Genomic DNA, 16115 nt, shown 5'->3' with positions numbered 1-16115 from the left:
GGGCTGAGACATCCTGAGCACAGCGTGAGGCTGAGACACGTCCATTCATTTTGTCACTCAAGTGGCACTCACTGTAGAATTTGCATTGTAAGCTCCTCTACGGGTTTAGCCTTTGCTATATTAATCATGTCATAAAAATGCACCGGGGTCCTGCTCTTTGCCCTCTGCCTGTCAGCGCACTTACACTGAAATGTAAAACCAGCTCGTGCAGACTCGATGACTTCCAAACGTTTTAAATGCGACCACACATGGTCTCTGAGGTTATGTAGCACTGCCTGTGTCTATCTTAAAAGAACTGGAATGATTATGTTATTTTATCTACTTTAGGCAGAACGTGAGCTGGGAAGTAAACATAATTAAAAAAAAGATCACAATAACCCAAAAAGATTTTGTAGTTAGTTTGCAACCCTCCAAAATACTCCCCGTGCTTTTGTTCACAGACTTAATTGAACTTTTGCGCTAATTGTTAAATTTAGGTGTTCTCATTGCAGCATTACACTTGGAGTGAGTTCCCTGTGATTTATGTTTTGCTAATTCATGATAAGATGACTGCACTCCAGTGCGAGGGGGGGAAGCTGGCACTCTCCTCCTGCTGAATGCGCCAGACAGCAGTGGGGCTCCAGTTGGCTGAGTGCGCTCAGACGCACAGACGCAAGCATCCATCCCACTGGCTGGAGTTGGAGGACACTCGCCCGCTTCGCCTCCACCGCTGCGCTGATCCCTTGTTTTCTGTCTCCCGGCGGCGACACGAAGGGGAGGAGAGAAATAAAGAAGCTCGTTTCCATCTTTGAACATCTAGACTTTACTGAGAGTGAGAGAAAACTGCAGAATCGGGACCGGACACTTTTCTGGAAGCGGATTATCTCTCACAGGAGGCGAAGCTGGATGTGTTGTGCACAGCGGAGCGCACGCTGCTACGTCTTTCAATGGATTTCCAAACGGTGGACGTACCCTGGGAATTAAACTACTGTTAAGTTGCTTTTAGGTCGCACATTTTGTTCTTTGCAAGGGTTTGTGTTTCACATGGAGACGAAGACGATGATCCTCGCAGGGTTGTATGTCCTCCTGCCTCTTTTGGGTAAGTTTTACCTCAGTGATAACCACCGACTTCTGTGGGTTTGACACGAATTGTTATACATGTTTCTTTAGTGCTGTTTGTGAGCTGGAGCTGCAGAGAAAGCGGCTGCTCAATGTAACGTGTTGAGGCTCCTAGAGTCCAAACTGCTCCAAAATGAAAAAGTCTGCATGATGGAACTCATTCAGTACAAATCAGATTTTAATTAGTGTTTGCCTGCTGTGAATCCTCTGTTTAGATATGTGACTATGCATGGTAGACGTGTTTTTCATGTGTTTACAGAAAAAGCTAAATTAAATCACAGCTTGCAAAGTGCGCAAGAAAGCAAATACGCGTCAATGAGGGGATATGATTTCACTTCGCATCGGTATTATAGTTAATAATGGGCTTGATTCCTCCTGTGTGTGCAGATGTGCTGTCTTACGCCGAGGAGAACGTGCGCCGGCTGGACTGTGTGAGAGCCAGCGAGCAGTGTCTGAAGGAGCCGGGCTGCAGCTCCAAGTACCGCACGATGAGGCAGTGCGTGGCCGGCGGGAGAGAGAGCAACTTCAGCATGGTGGCCGGCCTGGAGGCCAAGGACGAGTGCCGGAGCGTCATAGACGCGCTCAAGCAGAGCCCCCTGTACAATTGCCGGTGTAAAAGGGGCATGAAGAAGGAGAAGAACTGTCTGCGCATCTACTGGGGGATCTATCAGACATTACAAGGTTGGTGTTTAGTGCTTGTTGTGGGACTTAAAGTTCTCAGTGCTTCAGCAGACTCTTGTTTTTTATTGCATAATGTCCTCAAGTGCTCATGTTTTTTATATTTATCATTATATGAGCTTTTGTTTCTGGGTAATGCTCAACAAAATCCTGGTATTGCTTCTGCGTTCTACAGCTATAATTCATTTAAAATGTACATTTCCTCACATTGTCTAATCTGAAGGGTGAGATGATGAACTGCGCCTGCTCCTCCCACTGCTCCATGGAGGGGTCAGCATCAGTCCACCATCCTCTCCCCTCCAGCTCTGTGGCCCTCCCCTACCCTGCCTATACCTCAAACACAAAAACACAACAAAGAAAAACTAGCACACACAGCTCTGTATCTATTGCCAGTCCAATGCCATCAAGCACAATCACTCAACTCTCCTTCAAATTTGGCCCCTGACTTGGTTCACACAGCCAATGGTCCTGCAGAGCCTGGGCCCACGTTTTGACCTCTTAAATCACGTCCCTTGAAGGTAATGGAGCGTGAAGCTCCTCAGCGCTGGCACTGCCATCTTAAAGTGTTGATCATGGCAGGAGGGGGGGGCTTTTAGTCCCTAAACTGCATCCAGCCCGTTGCCAGCGAGGCGACTTCCAGTTGCGCAACGCAGCTGACCAACCTGCCTAATCAAGCGTGTGGCTGTGTGCCAGCGTGGATATCGACTGGCCCAAATAACCCTGTCACATGCAGGCCAATGTGAGGGGGGGGGGGATGATAAACAAACAGGAGAGGGTTAATCTGTCTGTCTTTGAGGAGAGGGTCTATCTATCTATCTATGTATCTATCTGTCTATCTATCTATCTATCTATCTATCTATCTATCTATCTATCTATCTATCTATCTATCTATCTATCTATCCATGTGCAGTATCTCTCTGTATGTCTGTCTGTCTTACAGATGTCGATTGATAACGATTGTTTATCTTTCTCACAGGCAATGACTTCTTGGAGGATTCTCCGTATGAACCTGTGAACAGTCGTCTCTCGGACATTTTTCGCCTGGCTCCCATCCTAGGTAAGGATAAAAACAAAATCTTCCTCTGTGGAGGCTTTCACTCCATTTCTCCTTGTTTCATCGGATGCCCGTCTCACTTGAGAGGTGGTTAAAGCTCCAAGCTGTGCATGCTCTCACCGAAGGTTATCTCTGTGTCAAGTATCTATCTCCCCTCATCCTCTCCGCTACCTGTCTCTCTCTCCCCTCGTACTCGCCCCAGATATACTGCATGCTGGCTGGACCCGACCTTGCATGGGGAGCTATAGTTCTACGTCTCATCGAGCATATGAGGAGGAAGCAGCGGCTCTCGTTTGTTTCTGGTTGTTTTTGGGGCTGTTGTCTCGGACAGCTTCCTCCTGTGGCTGCTTGAATCCACTTGTTGAAAAGAGTGAGTGAGTGAGTGAGCAGCTCTGTGAGTGATGTGGGAGAGAGCATGACAGTCATTCTTCTGTTCAGAGCTGTGCTTGAGGAGGAGATGCTGTGTCGTGCCTCTAGATGGCGATGTTATTCCCTTCTTCACAGCCACGCAGGTACTCTGTGGTCCTGTGGTTGAGACTGTTGTGGGTGTTTGAGCGTCTGCCCTGTGAATGTGTCGCTGCTTAGATTGTTGCTGTTACACTGCAGGTGATGAGAGTCGTGTCAAATCAAACAGACACATTCTGCTTCCACATCCTCAAAGAACAAGGCAGATATTTTGACCCTTTTTTGATAGAGAGGCGCCTTTTACCTTCTATTACCCCCGTCATGTTCTGTCTCACTACATGCTGATTTGCCTTAAACCAATGCTTCTCCCACAATGTGTGTGGTTAGATACAAAAATAAACACCATCTTCAACTGGGTATCGACTTAACGACCAATTTCATTCTAAAGAAACTGTTTGAGATGCCAGCTTCTTTGCTAAAGCCTATTTCCCCTCCTGCTCCTCTTATTAGAAATATTTAACATATTACAGTTTTCATGTCTGCTTCTTAATTTGCAAACTAGACTCGGGAAGAACACTCTCAGGCCCATAAGTGTGGGGACAGACAGATTTATAGCGTCATTCTTACAGCCACTCCTCATTCGATGTCCAAACCCATACTTATGTTGATTGATGGCTCGATGTACATACAACACATCTCTTTGTAAGCACCAGCGATAAGTAGTCAGTAAAGTACAGTTACAGAGAGTAGGGTGTCAATTTTTTGGGATTCTTCTATTTTTTACTCAATCTGTAGATTATGTTTGTGCTTATATATCAGAGTTCAGAGTGAAGTCTTTAAATTGTTCTAGTTTGACCAGCAGTCCAAAACCCAGAAATAGTTTTTTCATTAAAGTAAGAAATAGGAAATATGCACATTTAAGAAGTTGGAATCAAATATTATATTGATACATTCAGTGATTCACAAACCTTTTAGCCTTTAAAATCCTTAAAATGTGACTCACTTTCAAAAGGATCTTCAGAAGATCTGAAATGAGTTCAATCTTAACTTTTTATTCTAAGATTTCTATCTGATGAAGAGATAAGAGAGTTTATTTTTTTAAATGACAAATCTCTATTTATATATACATATTGTTACATAACTCTTATATAACCTACAGATTTATTTTTAGACTTTGATGGAAGATAAAATATGAGATAACAAGATTTAGCACAAATCTGTTGATGACAGTTTAATCCTTGCGGGACAGTCTGAGGTTCTTTTTAGATCACGACTGCAGCGGGTGGTCAAGCCCCCTTTTTATTTCAGGAGGCTCTGTGAACATCTGTGATGCTTGTTTAAGTGAGGCTGTACGACACACTGATCCAGGCTATAGGAACAATACCCACACTCTGCGATCCTGTAATTCCATAGTCGACCCCGTGTCTCTGACCGAAGCCACTAATCTCTACTGACACTCATACATACAGTCCACAGATGCTCATACGCACACACACACACACACACACACACACACACACACACACACACACTGCAGAGTCCTGGACACCTGTTCCCAATGACAGGCCCATATGTGTCAGTCTGATTTTATTATAGAGACATGCAGGGTGTTTTCATGTATGTGAAAGTGAAGTGGACCTATGCATTATCAATACATACAGAAAATCATTAAATGACACTTGAATGTTCTGTTACATTAAAAAAAGACCTTGTTAATAATGCAGTCAGCTTCCTGTTGTCATTCATACGTAGGTGTGAGCAAATTAATCATATTCCATTGAGAGTAATCCCCAAAGTTTTACTGTATCTCCCACATGGTCACTTTTACCACCACACCATCTTAGTCCTCTCCATGTCATCATCTTCATTATGAGTCACTCTAAATCTGTGGAAATGTACAATACACATGTCTTAGGGAAGGTTATTACATTTTTATTAAGACAAATTTAATATAACCTCCTGGCTTATATGTGCACACAACATGCTGCAGCTCCACTGGTTTAATTTAGCTAATTATTTTCGGATTTTTTGCCCGGGGCAGAGTGCTTCTACCTCTGGGGCAGAGTCCGGTGAGTCACTGGGAGCATCTCGCTCCTCTGCACTAAAAAATGAGCAGCTACTGTTGCAGCAGAGCAGAAGTCTGCAGTGGTTAACTCCTTACTGGTGCCTTCAGAGACATGAACATAAAATAAAAGTGTGACAAAAATGTCTTATTTAAACATGAAAATATTGAGAAACAGTGGGATTGTAACACACTTGAGAGTTTGAGATTCTTTTAATAGACTTAATAGAACGAAATAGAACCGGACTGAGTGGCATCCAGCATCTGTACTCACTGATTCGCAGGGTCCAGTTATCGAGAAGGAAAAGTGGTATTGGAACATCTCTAGTTTTTATTAATTAATTGATTCTATAAAAATCAAGTGGACGTCATGATTAATGTCTGAGACTGATGATTGAGAACATGAATCGGTAAAACCTCGATACTGCAGAGAGGTGTTGTCTGTGGTTGATGTTGCCGAGTAGGTCGATGACACACAGGAGACTCTTCTTTCTACTACGGTCGTGGATGTCATGTTTTCACAGCTGAGCATCGTTAATGGTTTTATCACAGACTCTATTTTCAAAGTTGTGATTAGTTCTTGCGATGAAGTGATGACAGCTTTGAACTAGGAACCTGTGAACGTGAACTGCTCAAAGGAAATAGCTACTTTCAGCTGTGGTGGCAGTGATAAAGACTCCGTGTGTGAGGATACGTAGAAGCATGTCCACCTGTGTTTTCTATTCTTAATTCCTTTTCCATTTCTAATTTAAGCTGTTGATTACCTCCACTAATTCTTAGTAAAACAAATTACTCCTCTTTGTGCTTGTGCTGCATTTGTTTCACACTCACTGCATGAACATTGGTACCTTTGGAGTCAACCCTCCTGTGAACTCGGAGAGATGTGAGCTTTGTAAGATGTTATCTTTGAGAATCAGAAACCAAAAAAATCACGCCAAGCAGAACAAAACTATCATTTTCTATCGCACCACATGATTTCCTGTGAGCTCAGAGGAAGGAGCGAGTGGAGTTTAGATGAAATGGCCGCCTTCCTGCCCATGTTTATGAGTCAGTGATCCATGCAGGAGGGAGCAATACAGAAACGGGGAGCATTATTCTGAGATTCAAGCCGACTTAGAATTACTGCCACACCATTTGTCCCCGGCCGCTGGAAAATCAAAGCTGTGGAAATGGATGAACACACATCCTGGGTTGTTTCTCATTCTATTCTCTCTTCAAGGTACCTTTTGCCTCTTTTCAAAAACATTTTCCTCCAATCCTTTTTCTAGCCCTCTTCCCTCTTGTCCTTGTTATGTTATTTTGATGCTTTGAATATCTAAAATATATTCCCTCCTCAGCTCTCCTGATCATCTTTGCCTCATGTTGTTATTCCTCCGGCGTGCACAAAGCACAACTCAGTTATTCTTGACATTTCTTCATCTGAGGAACGGGTGACTTGAAGTTTTTTTGGCATATGGACACAAAGATTACGGTGCATGATTGTCCTGTTTGCAGATAAGACAGTGTGAGCCAACAATCATTTAGCACAAGTGTGATTAGATGGGAGAGAAACGTAAGGCGGGACAAAAGTGACAGGGACCGTAATCGACAGGCTGGGCCACAGCCAGAAATGTCTCAATGTAAATACAGCAGCTGTGGTGAAGTGATGGGGGGGGGGGGGGGTAGTGGGTGAAAATGGAGGAGGACATCACAGTTTCCAGGGAGGTGCGACCTTTGAATAAAGATGAGTTTACACAACTATGGTTTACACACAGGCCTGTGGTCTGACCTTTTAAAGTAGTAAACAGTTGTGATAATGTAGTGTTGAGGTTGGCAGCACTTATCTTAAACTACACTATGTACTGTAAAACTTTATGGTAAACGGCATATGGAATGTTTCAAAACCCGTTATGCTTTGTTTTTCTTTGTTCTTGCAAGTCAAGGGCATAAGGAAGTGAAAGTTAAATTCAACTTAATGGAGACGAAAGTTCATGCAGGGTGTTGCTGCTATTTATTTCCAGCCTGAGCATGTTTAAACTTTAATAAAAGTTTATTTTTAAGAAACCGTGTCCTCTGGCTTGTAATGAATGTTTCTCCTCATAGTGTATCGATGTCTGTTTGGCTGAAACTCTCTCCTTAATCTGTGTCCTCCTCCCAGTTGGCTGGTATCTGTACATCACCCACTCACCACTCATAAGCCCCAATACGCCAAAGCTCAATATGGTGTCTTCTCCATGTGTCAAGCCTTCAGACACATCTCCTCCCTCCCTCCCCCCCCTCCTCGCCGCTCTATAGCGAACTCAACCTTGAAGCACAGTTGCTGCAGTGAGTGCATGTAAACGTGTGTGTTGTGAGTGTGAAAACATCTGTAAGTGCCTGGCCTGGCCTGTCAAAGCCAAAAGCAGTGTTTCAAAGCCCCCTGTGCTGACATGCAGGGCCGAGAGGTTGTCAGCACCTCTCAACCACTGGCTGCAGACAAAGTCATTCTCATTACGAGCTGCCACTGTTTAGAGATAAGAGTGTCTGCCTCTATCTTCTTCCCTTCTTGTGTTTGTGCGTTTGCGTGCAACTGTGTGTGTGTGTGTGTGTGTGTGAGAGATAGAGTCAGGGAGGGAATGCAGAGGAGTTACAGAGGTAGAACCATCATTTATCCGAGCTGTATCTTATGGAGAGAGAGAGAGAGAGAGAGAGAGAGAGAGAGAGAGAGAGAGAGAGAGAGAGAGAGAGAGAGAGAGAGAGTGTTGCCTGCTTGTTTTCGTAACTTTATTCTTCTGACTTTATTCATCCAGAGTCGGTTGACTGAGCACACTCGCTCCCTCTCCTCTGTGCCTCACACTTATTCACTCAAATGTGTTTGTTGCTGGGAGTCGCTCTGGATATAAACCATCCCACGCTGTTTGCCACCAAGCAGATTTAGTGTTTACCTTATAGATGGAGTTTGTGAAAGAGTGGGTGTTTCTCAGTGACTCAGGGACGACGTGTCTCCACTTCTTTACACTGAACTAAAATGAAGCTCGGATGCTGTTTTTGAAGCATTTAACAGAGTGATGCATGATCCGTGCAGATGCTGAAAACAGATCAAGTTAGGGTTAGAGAGTCCATCAAAACTTTAAGACAATTGAAACCGACTAAGGCAAACTGCTCAGCTGATGGTTTCCACTGATAGATGTTTTATTTGTATGAGAAAAGAGTAGCAAGTTTTGAAGGGCTGAGTTAATACCAAACAGTTTGAGTCTGATTATTCGAGACATGTTTTAAAAGCAAACCCAAGAACTCAAAATCTTAATTTCAAGGACGAAATGTTTTGGTTAGAAAAAAATTCCTTCTAATGTTAAACCACACTATTTTCCTGGTTTCTTGCCATATTTACAATAGATTTATTGTTTCTCTCATAACACTGGTAGAAATGCATTTATTACATTGTGATATTGGTCGATACTCAAAATGTTTCTAAACAAAGTTATTAAAGAAGTTATTATCAGATATCTGTTAATATTGGGCCGATATTTGGTGTCAGTGTACATGTACTTGATTGTAGTGTTTGTCTGTGTGATGACTCAGCAGCCCCCCCCCCCCCCCCCCCCCCCCACACACACACACAGAATTCTGTGAATAGATTTATTAAATAAAGAAAAAGTGGAGTCACGGCTAAAATGAGTTTTGTGTTCTTCTGGGAACGTGCAGAGCAGCTGATGAGGTTGTGAGTTTTTCCTGGATTTGTTTTTGGCATCACAATCATGATCACTTCTGACCTCACCGGCGTACTTATAAACCCTTTAGCATCATTTCCCTGAAAACGGCTCGTTCATCTTCATAAGTTAAATGACTCAGTTGCCTGAAGCTAATATCATTCGAGCTGCATCATTTACAGAGATGGTTTTCTCTTCCTGCATGCCGATCAGACACTAGAGCTGCAGCTCCACGTCTATTCCGACTCGCAGCATCTTTCATTTTGAATTTGAAAGACTTTTGCAGACAGTTTTATCGAGGGTACTTTCCTCTTGCCTACACTTGGTGACTTGCATATTCATTACGTACTTGTTTTTCTTCCCTTCAGCAACAACACAACATACTTCAGAATTAACTTAGTTTGAGAACAATCACATTACTTTGACTTTCCCATTCAACACACATTCTCGGAGAAACCCTTCTGGCAAAGTACACACGGTAGAAGTACTGGAAACTTTTGGCCATGTGCCACCAAGATTTGGCAATGTTAGTTGTGTGTACAAACCTATGAAGCTGTGATTGTCTTGATCAGCTGCCTGAGGCTCACATTTACTCTATATCAATATAAACATGACCCGAATCCTATTTTCATGATACAACTCTGTTTTCTCACATCTTGCGTGTTTAATAGCAACGATTGCGTCTTGAGTTCTCAGTCCTTCCAACACACAGATGGCCTACACTTTACGCTGTGCCTGAACTCATCGTCTGTGGACACACCGAAGCAGCTGTTCAGACTGTGTCTCCTCCACAGACTGTGTCTCCTGCACAGACGAGGTGTGTAGTCTGTCAGTTGCTCCATCTGTTGGTGACAACACATTTGGCAGAAAGGAATCTCTCGACGGCGACTGCCACAAATCTTTGGCACGGACATTCCCTAACTACAGGAAGTTGGCTGTGACGACTTCTGGGGATTATTCCTCCAGTGCAAGCAAACATGTTTTTTTAAATTTGAGATAATGGTCCCATAGACTGCTACCAATGGTGACGCTAAACATCACGTGGTACCAGCGGATCATGTTACCACGCTGAAGTAAAGCTGATGTGATTCAGGTCTGAGGAAATCCCAGTCAGAGCTGATCTCTTCTGCTTCTGACCACTGTGGCTAGTTTGAGAGAGAAGCTGGTATTTCCAAGGTTGTTCTCTGAACTTAGCTACTTCACCTTGTCTTTAATTATGAGGAGGTTTAGGTAATTCTGGTTCTCAGACATTTCTTTATAGGTGGCGTTCTCGATATGGGTCTTGATTTTCAGTTATGGTCTGATTTTTACCCTTTAAGCTCTTCTAGCCATCACGTTGCTGATACACATTCTAATTCTCTCTATGCATCCATCCTTTGTCCGAGGCCTCATTGTTTTGTGTTTGTAACGCTCCACTAGTCCTCGCCGTCCCATCTCCGGCACAGGAGTTGGTTTTTCTTAAAGACTCCCAAGTCCACTGCTGAAATTAGTGTCCCAGTGCCTTGTCTCATATGAAGCCTGATCAATACAGTGCCGTGTTAGATTGGAAACTTGAGGCTGTGTCTACAAGAATCTATTGATTTCCTTCCTTTTCCCCTGTTCCCTCCTCGTTTTCTGCCGAAGCTCTTCCGCTCAGGCCAGGATCAAAAGATTTTACCCTTCAGCAAGGTTTGAGGTGTTGGGTTCCAGACTGAGCTGCTTTGTTCTCGGAGAAGGACGCGGCCTGTTGGGGATTCGTGTTTTCATTGACCTTGTCTCATCTCGGTACAGTTGATTTTGTTATGGGAACTATATCCAGAGAGTCCAAGAGATTTGTGTGAGTGAATGAAGTTGTTTGTGGTTTGGGAGAAAAGGCTGAATGCCTTGTGTTTCTAATTCAGTGGTCGCTGTCAGATTTAAGGTCCTTAGGTTGTTAGAACATCTTTATACTCTATGTTTCACAGACTGTATAACGCTTTTATTTATCCTTGTCCAAACCAGGCATTCAATAATCCTCCTTCCGCGTGCTGCAACATGTCAGCTGGCCTCCTAACTCACCCCACTGTTTCAAATTGACTCATCCAGCTGTGGGACCATGACAGAATAATTCTAACAGCAGCCATATCATCAGGTTGCCAGTCGTAATCGCAGGCTGGCACGCCATGGGCCGAGCAAATCATTTAGTTAAAGGTGACCACATTTGAGTCCCTCTGAGGGGTTTGTGATTGGATGTGAAGTGGGGGGGGGATGATTCATCATAGTTAATAAATACAGTTGACAGCTCAAATCAGCGGGAGGGAGCATGTGCCAGGTCCGCCTCCTGCTGCTGCTTTCTACGGCATGCAAATGTGGACAATTAACTTTGTACATACACAGTTGCAGGCACCTACACAGGGAAGGATTGATTGTAGAAATACCTACAGTTAGAACAAAGGAAATAACTCTTCTAATCAAGTAAAACATTTTATTTTAATTATTAATTGTGACCAAAAAATTGTATGGAGTGAAAACATGTTAAATTGGCATTAAAATGGTAAAACAGTTACAACTTTATCTGTGAAACTGTGGTAATTTGTAAACAACACTAAAGCAAACTTTTCCTTTTCAACTAATTTCAATCGAGATTAGTTTTAGGTCAAATGTTTATACAGATTAGTGTTGATAATGCATTTTTTTGATTTTTGAGATATGCCCATTCTATCTCTGCTGCTACTCTCTGGTTCCACATTAACAAATCAGAATATTTAGTATCGCACGTAACGTGATTACATCATCACAAGCATTTACCTGGCTGAGGCAGAAGACAGAAACCTTGAATTTCTTCTTAATCCTCTTACTATTGTGGTTATTATTTTACATCAAATTAAACAGGAACGTGCAAACAACAATCTCCCCAGAAGAGTGTCGATTCTACGATGTGTTATACTGGTCTGTGTGTTGCTCAGCTGGTCGTGCAGGCTGACCAGTGGCAGGTGTGTCCAAGTCACGGCCTTGTGTTAAGCTGCTGCTCTAAGCCCTCAGCTGCACTCGGTTAACTCGCAGGATTAACTCGTCTATAGGCTCCAAACGTCAGGGCTCACTGTGGTGCTGTTGTGTCTTAATAGAATTTCATACCTTGAGCTATACAGTTTCATTCTTTTATAGAGGTGGATTAGTAGCGATAGGCTTCTTCCGCTGCTGGAAATAGCTGAAATGTCTTAATTCCGTGAGCGTTTCACTGTCAGACCCCAACAGAGAGGATGTGAGCTTTGTATTCTTCGTAGACTATAGGTGAGGTTTGAAATGCAGATTAGTCTAGTAAATCTAAAGCCTTGCTCGCAGTCTTTGTTTCTATTTTTGTACTTTCTCACTCTTTTGTTGCAAATATATCTTTTTGTTGTTTTGACTTACTCTCTGCTGCAGCAGCCTGTTCATTCAGTGCACGTGGTGAGTTTATGGTTTATGGTTCAAAAGCTCTGCAGCCATGTGATGCCATGGGATTGTTAAATTAATGGAGTGCAGTTTTTATTTTTGTCACCACATCTGGTTGTTCCTTTGTTTTGTTGCAGTCTCGATTTCCCGAGACATAAAAAACGAACTCCACTCTTTCATGACTGTTGCACACATAACACAAAGGTGATATCATGATGCTGTTTTATATACTTTCTTCATTGGATCCAAGTTTATTCTGTTCTCTGGTGCAAACAGCTTCCATCCAAACTGCTGAATAAGTGGTGATGTTACTTGTGTCAGTAGCAGATTCCAGTTTCCATTGAAGACATTTGCTGATGCTTGTGAAAATGATTTTTGTGGTGATCATCAAGCAAAGCTTTTCCGTGATGCGGCTTCACACGACCATTTAGAAAAAACACTTTTCCAATTCATTGCAATTTTCAAACAACTTTTTTTGCTTTCTTGTAGAGCAGCAGGATAAATTTGGTTCTGTGGCTTCGCTCTTTTTGAAGGTCCCCAGTGGACGATATGAATTTACACTCTGTCCCCCGTGACCGCGTTTGTCAACAGCCACAGTGCGTCTGATTAAAGCCGCGTCTCTAACTAACAACCGCCTCTCTTTGGAGAATAATAGCTTTACCCCTGTTCTCTCTTTCTTCTCCCTCTGTGCTTTCCTTTTGATCACAGAACAGCAGCATCCCTGAAAAGCAAACACAGCTTTAAACAGGCACACACACGACAGCCAAGAGCGCTGACACACACACACACACACACACACACACACACACACACACACACACACAAACACGCACATGTGCAAGAATGCATGCGCCCGCTGGCACCCGAAAAAAAAACACACAAACAGTATCCAGCTGAGTTCTTGTTCCGTGCCAGTCTTGCTCTCTGAGATGTTAAATGAGGGCATTGATACATAAATTTGCATTTGTTTCATCAACAACTGTCCTCCTAACTAAAAATCTATAACTGCGTGCCCCCAATTTGCCAGGCAGCTTCAGATGCTTCTATTCTGGGCTCGTTTCATGAGACTCTCGCACAGCGTGTGATCGATTTTTGGTTGTGTGTGTGTTCACCCTCTGTTCACACACTGGTGGGCTCTATCGGGATCTTTCACCACGCTAGATGTGCCGTTGGTCAAAGAGTCTAATCTATGAAAATGCAGCACAAATTGTTCTTTTGCTGCAACAGTGGGTTTTTATTTTCACTTAAAGCAGAGGCAGCTCCAGCCCAAGTGTTATATAAGAGTTTATAAGAACAATGGGAAAGTTGTGGCGCTTGGGCAGAACCTCTCCGCTGGTTCAGAGCATGATTTGGACCAGTTGGTGTTTTCTTGATTGACATTGACACTGAAAGAGCATCGGGCTTTTACTGTCAATGTCTGCTGCAGATAAGAACTATACTCCCTCAGCGATGTTACACACAACGATTCCTCTTTCCCCTCTTCTCTTAGCATACTCGGCTCCTCTTACAGTTCTTCAGGCATCATTAGAAACCTTGCTCCTGTGTACCTCCTGTGCCTTTTCCCCCGCCTTACCTGGAACACACCCAGAATGTGACTTTTGCCCGTTAGCTGAATGATGTGAATGCTGTCTTTCCCGGTTCTTTGACCTTTCCCCTTTTGACCCGAGTACCGTTTGGAGTCTTGACCTCCCTGTGACCTTTGTGCACCCTGATGACCCCTGATGGCTGTTGGTTGGTGGTCCTGAACGAAGCGCATCTCTTGCAGAGGGTGGGGAACCTTGGAGCAGCTCCGCAACCTCGGCTCCAGGCAGGGGGGGCGCCCAGGGCAGAGAGCCCGTTCTGGGCCGCGGGAGCCCCTCCTCCACGGACCTGCAGGACCCCAGTAGAAACAGGAGAGCTCATCCCAATTGGGCCATACTGGGTAACGACATAGAGCTGTGTTTGTCTGTGTGTGTTTCATCTTGCATGATTGTTTTCTTAAGATAAAATTAGACCACAAAAATGATGATAAAGATGGACGATGTGATGGGTACCCAAAAGAGAAGGCCTCTTAATTACCCCCTGGTGGCTGGCTGCGGTATAGGTCATAACCCTGCCTCCTCCATGTAAGTGAGTGGAACATGGACCAAACAAAAACATGTAAGTAGGCTATACTTAATACAAATTGTTGGTATTTCTTATCAGCATTTTGTCTGATAATTGGTAATCGGCAAAAAGTTATTGGTCGATGGCGTGGAACCTCAGACTCTGGCTCCAATGATGTCATCTGTGTAAGATTGCTGTGTTTCTGGGATATTTCGTCTGGATAGTGGAAGGAAGGAGAGGCCTGTCGTCCATCTTCATTTACAATCTATGGTCAGAACAGAACACAGTCAGTTTCTGTAGATTACTTCAGATTTGAAAGTCTCCTGCAGTTGATTTTTCTTTAAGTTTTCTTTAAGGCCCTTCTACTCTTATGCAGTTGTTCACTCTGTACCAACGTGATCATATAGCTTTCATCTATATGCTGATGTGCGTCATCAGATTTGTAGATGCCGCTGTGTTTCTGAGCAGGAAACACAACCGTACTGTGTCTGTGCTCTTTATCCTAATCTTTTTATTCTCTGACCAATTAATGATGCAAAGATAGCTGGAATAGAAATTGTGGTTTGCTCTGGTTTGATTTTGTTCCTTCTCTCATTCCCATAAACCCTCATGTGTGGTTTGTTCTCCTGGAGCTGGTTAAGATTCCTCTCCACTGATGGAGCGGACCGCGTCTGAACCAAAACAAAACCATTACAGTATATGTGACAGAATTTAAAATGAAGCAACAATAACAAGGGGAATTATTGCATCTACTCCAAATATGTTTGCGGTTGAGATATGAGACTCGCTGTGTTGAGCTCTATTGAACTGGTCACTCCTATTTTACCCTCCTTGGGATCAGATTAAGACGGGGTTATGATTGTGAGTCCACTGGTGTCGGTCATTGTCTGCTTACTGCGCTTTGTCATAGAGGGTTGAGGTGTCCTTCAGAGTTCCTACAGCAGATGTGCTCACCGGTGAATAAAGAGACGGAGGAATGGAGTGCGGTGAGAGACGGAGAGAAGTGTGTGTGTGTGTGTGTGGGGGGGGGGGGGGGGTTGAGGGAGTGGAAAAAGTAGAGGATATGTCATATTTAGAAATCCCCACTGTGCCATTTTGTCTTGAATTTCCATTTTAGAGGGCAGTCGATGTCCGTGTCTGCAAGTTTTATGGCCAAAAACAGCTCATTGCCGGCTGTGAGGGTGCAAAGGAAATATTTCATTTGGCATCGCAACCTGATGAAAACTCTTTGTCAATAAATCAGATCTTTATTTTGCAGTTAATTTCGTAATTTACATTTTGTTACATAAAATGCATTACCCCCCCCCCCCCCCCAGACATTGGCATGTGTCCTATTGACAGATCACGAACTTCTCTCAATAACTAATGCTTATGTAGAAACACCTTCACATATGTGTGGGTGCGATGTGTTTGCAGGCACAACTGGCTGCAGAGGCAAACTGAGAAATGCACATTCACCAGCAAACACACACGCAGGTTTCCTGCTGCGAGTGCTGCTGAAGGGGGGATTACATCAATAGGATTGTGAGGTTGAATCATACTGAATTGTGGGTTTTGAATCAAACCTGTGGGGGAGCACACGGCGTCCCTCTTGATTTCATTAGGAGCGTTTCCATCCACTTTCAATCTGGGTAGGAAACACTCAAATGAAATTAAGGATTATAAAAATTGTGAA

At 43.5% G+C, this 16115-nt stretch overlaps 1 protein-coding gene across 1 annotated transcript in view; it reads left to right on the top strand.

The window, feature by feature from the left end:
• Positions 1 to 637: 637 nt before the first annotated feature.
• gfra1a (gdnf family receptor alpha 1a) overlaps positions 638 to 16115 on the top strand; it is a 78373-nt gene continuing 62895 nt past the window's right edge. Inside the window, exons 1-3 of the mRNA XM_053436427.1 lie at positions 638 to 1078; positions 1486 to 1779; positions 2753 to 2833. Coding sequence (XP_053292402.1) covers positions 1024 to 1078; positions 1486 to 1779; positions 2753 to 2833 — 430 coding nt within the window. The 5' untranslated portion in view covers positions 638 to 1023. The remainder of the gene's footprint in view (positions 1079 to 1485; positions 1780 to 2752; positions 2834 to 16115) is intronic.

This window comes from Pleuronectes platessa, chromosome 12 (genome assembly GCF_947347685.1).
Source record: "Pleuronectes platessa chromosome 12, fPlePla1.1, whole genome shotgun sequence".
Lineage (NCBI taxonomy): Eukaryota > Metazoa > Chordata > Actinopteri > Pleuronectiformes > Pleuronectidae > Pleuronectes > Pleuronectes platessa.
Note: the sequence above shows the minus strand (reverse complement) of the source record. Positions and strands in the feature narration are given on the sequence as shown.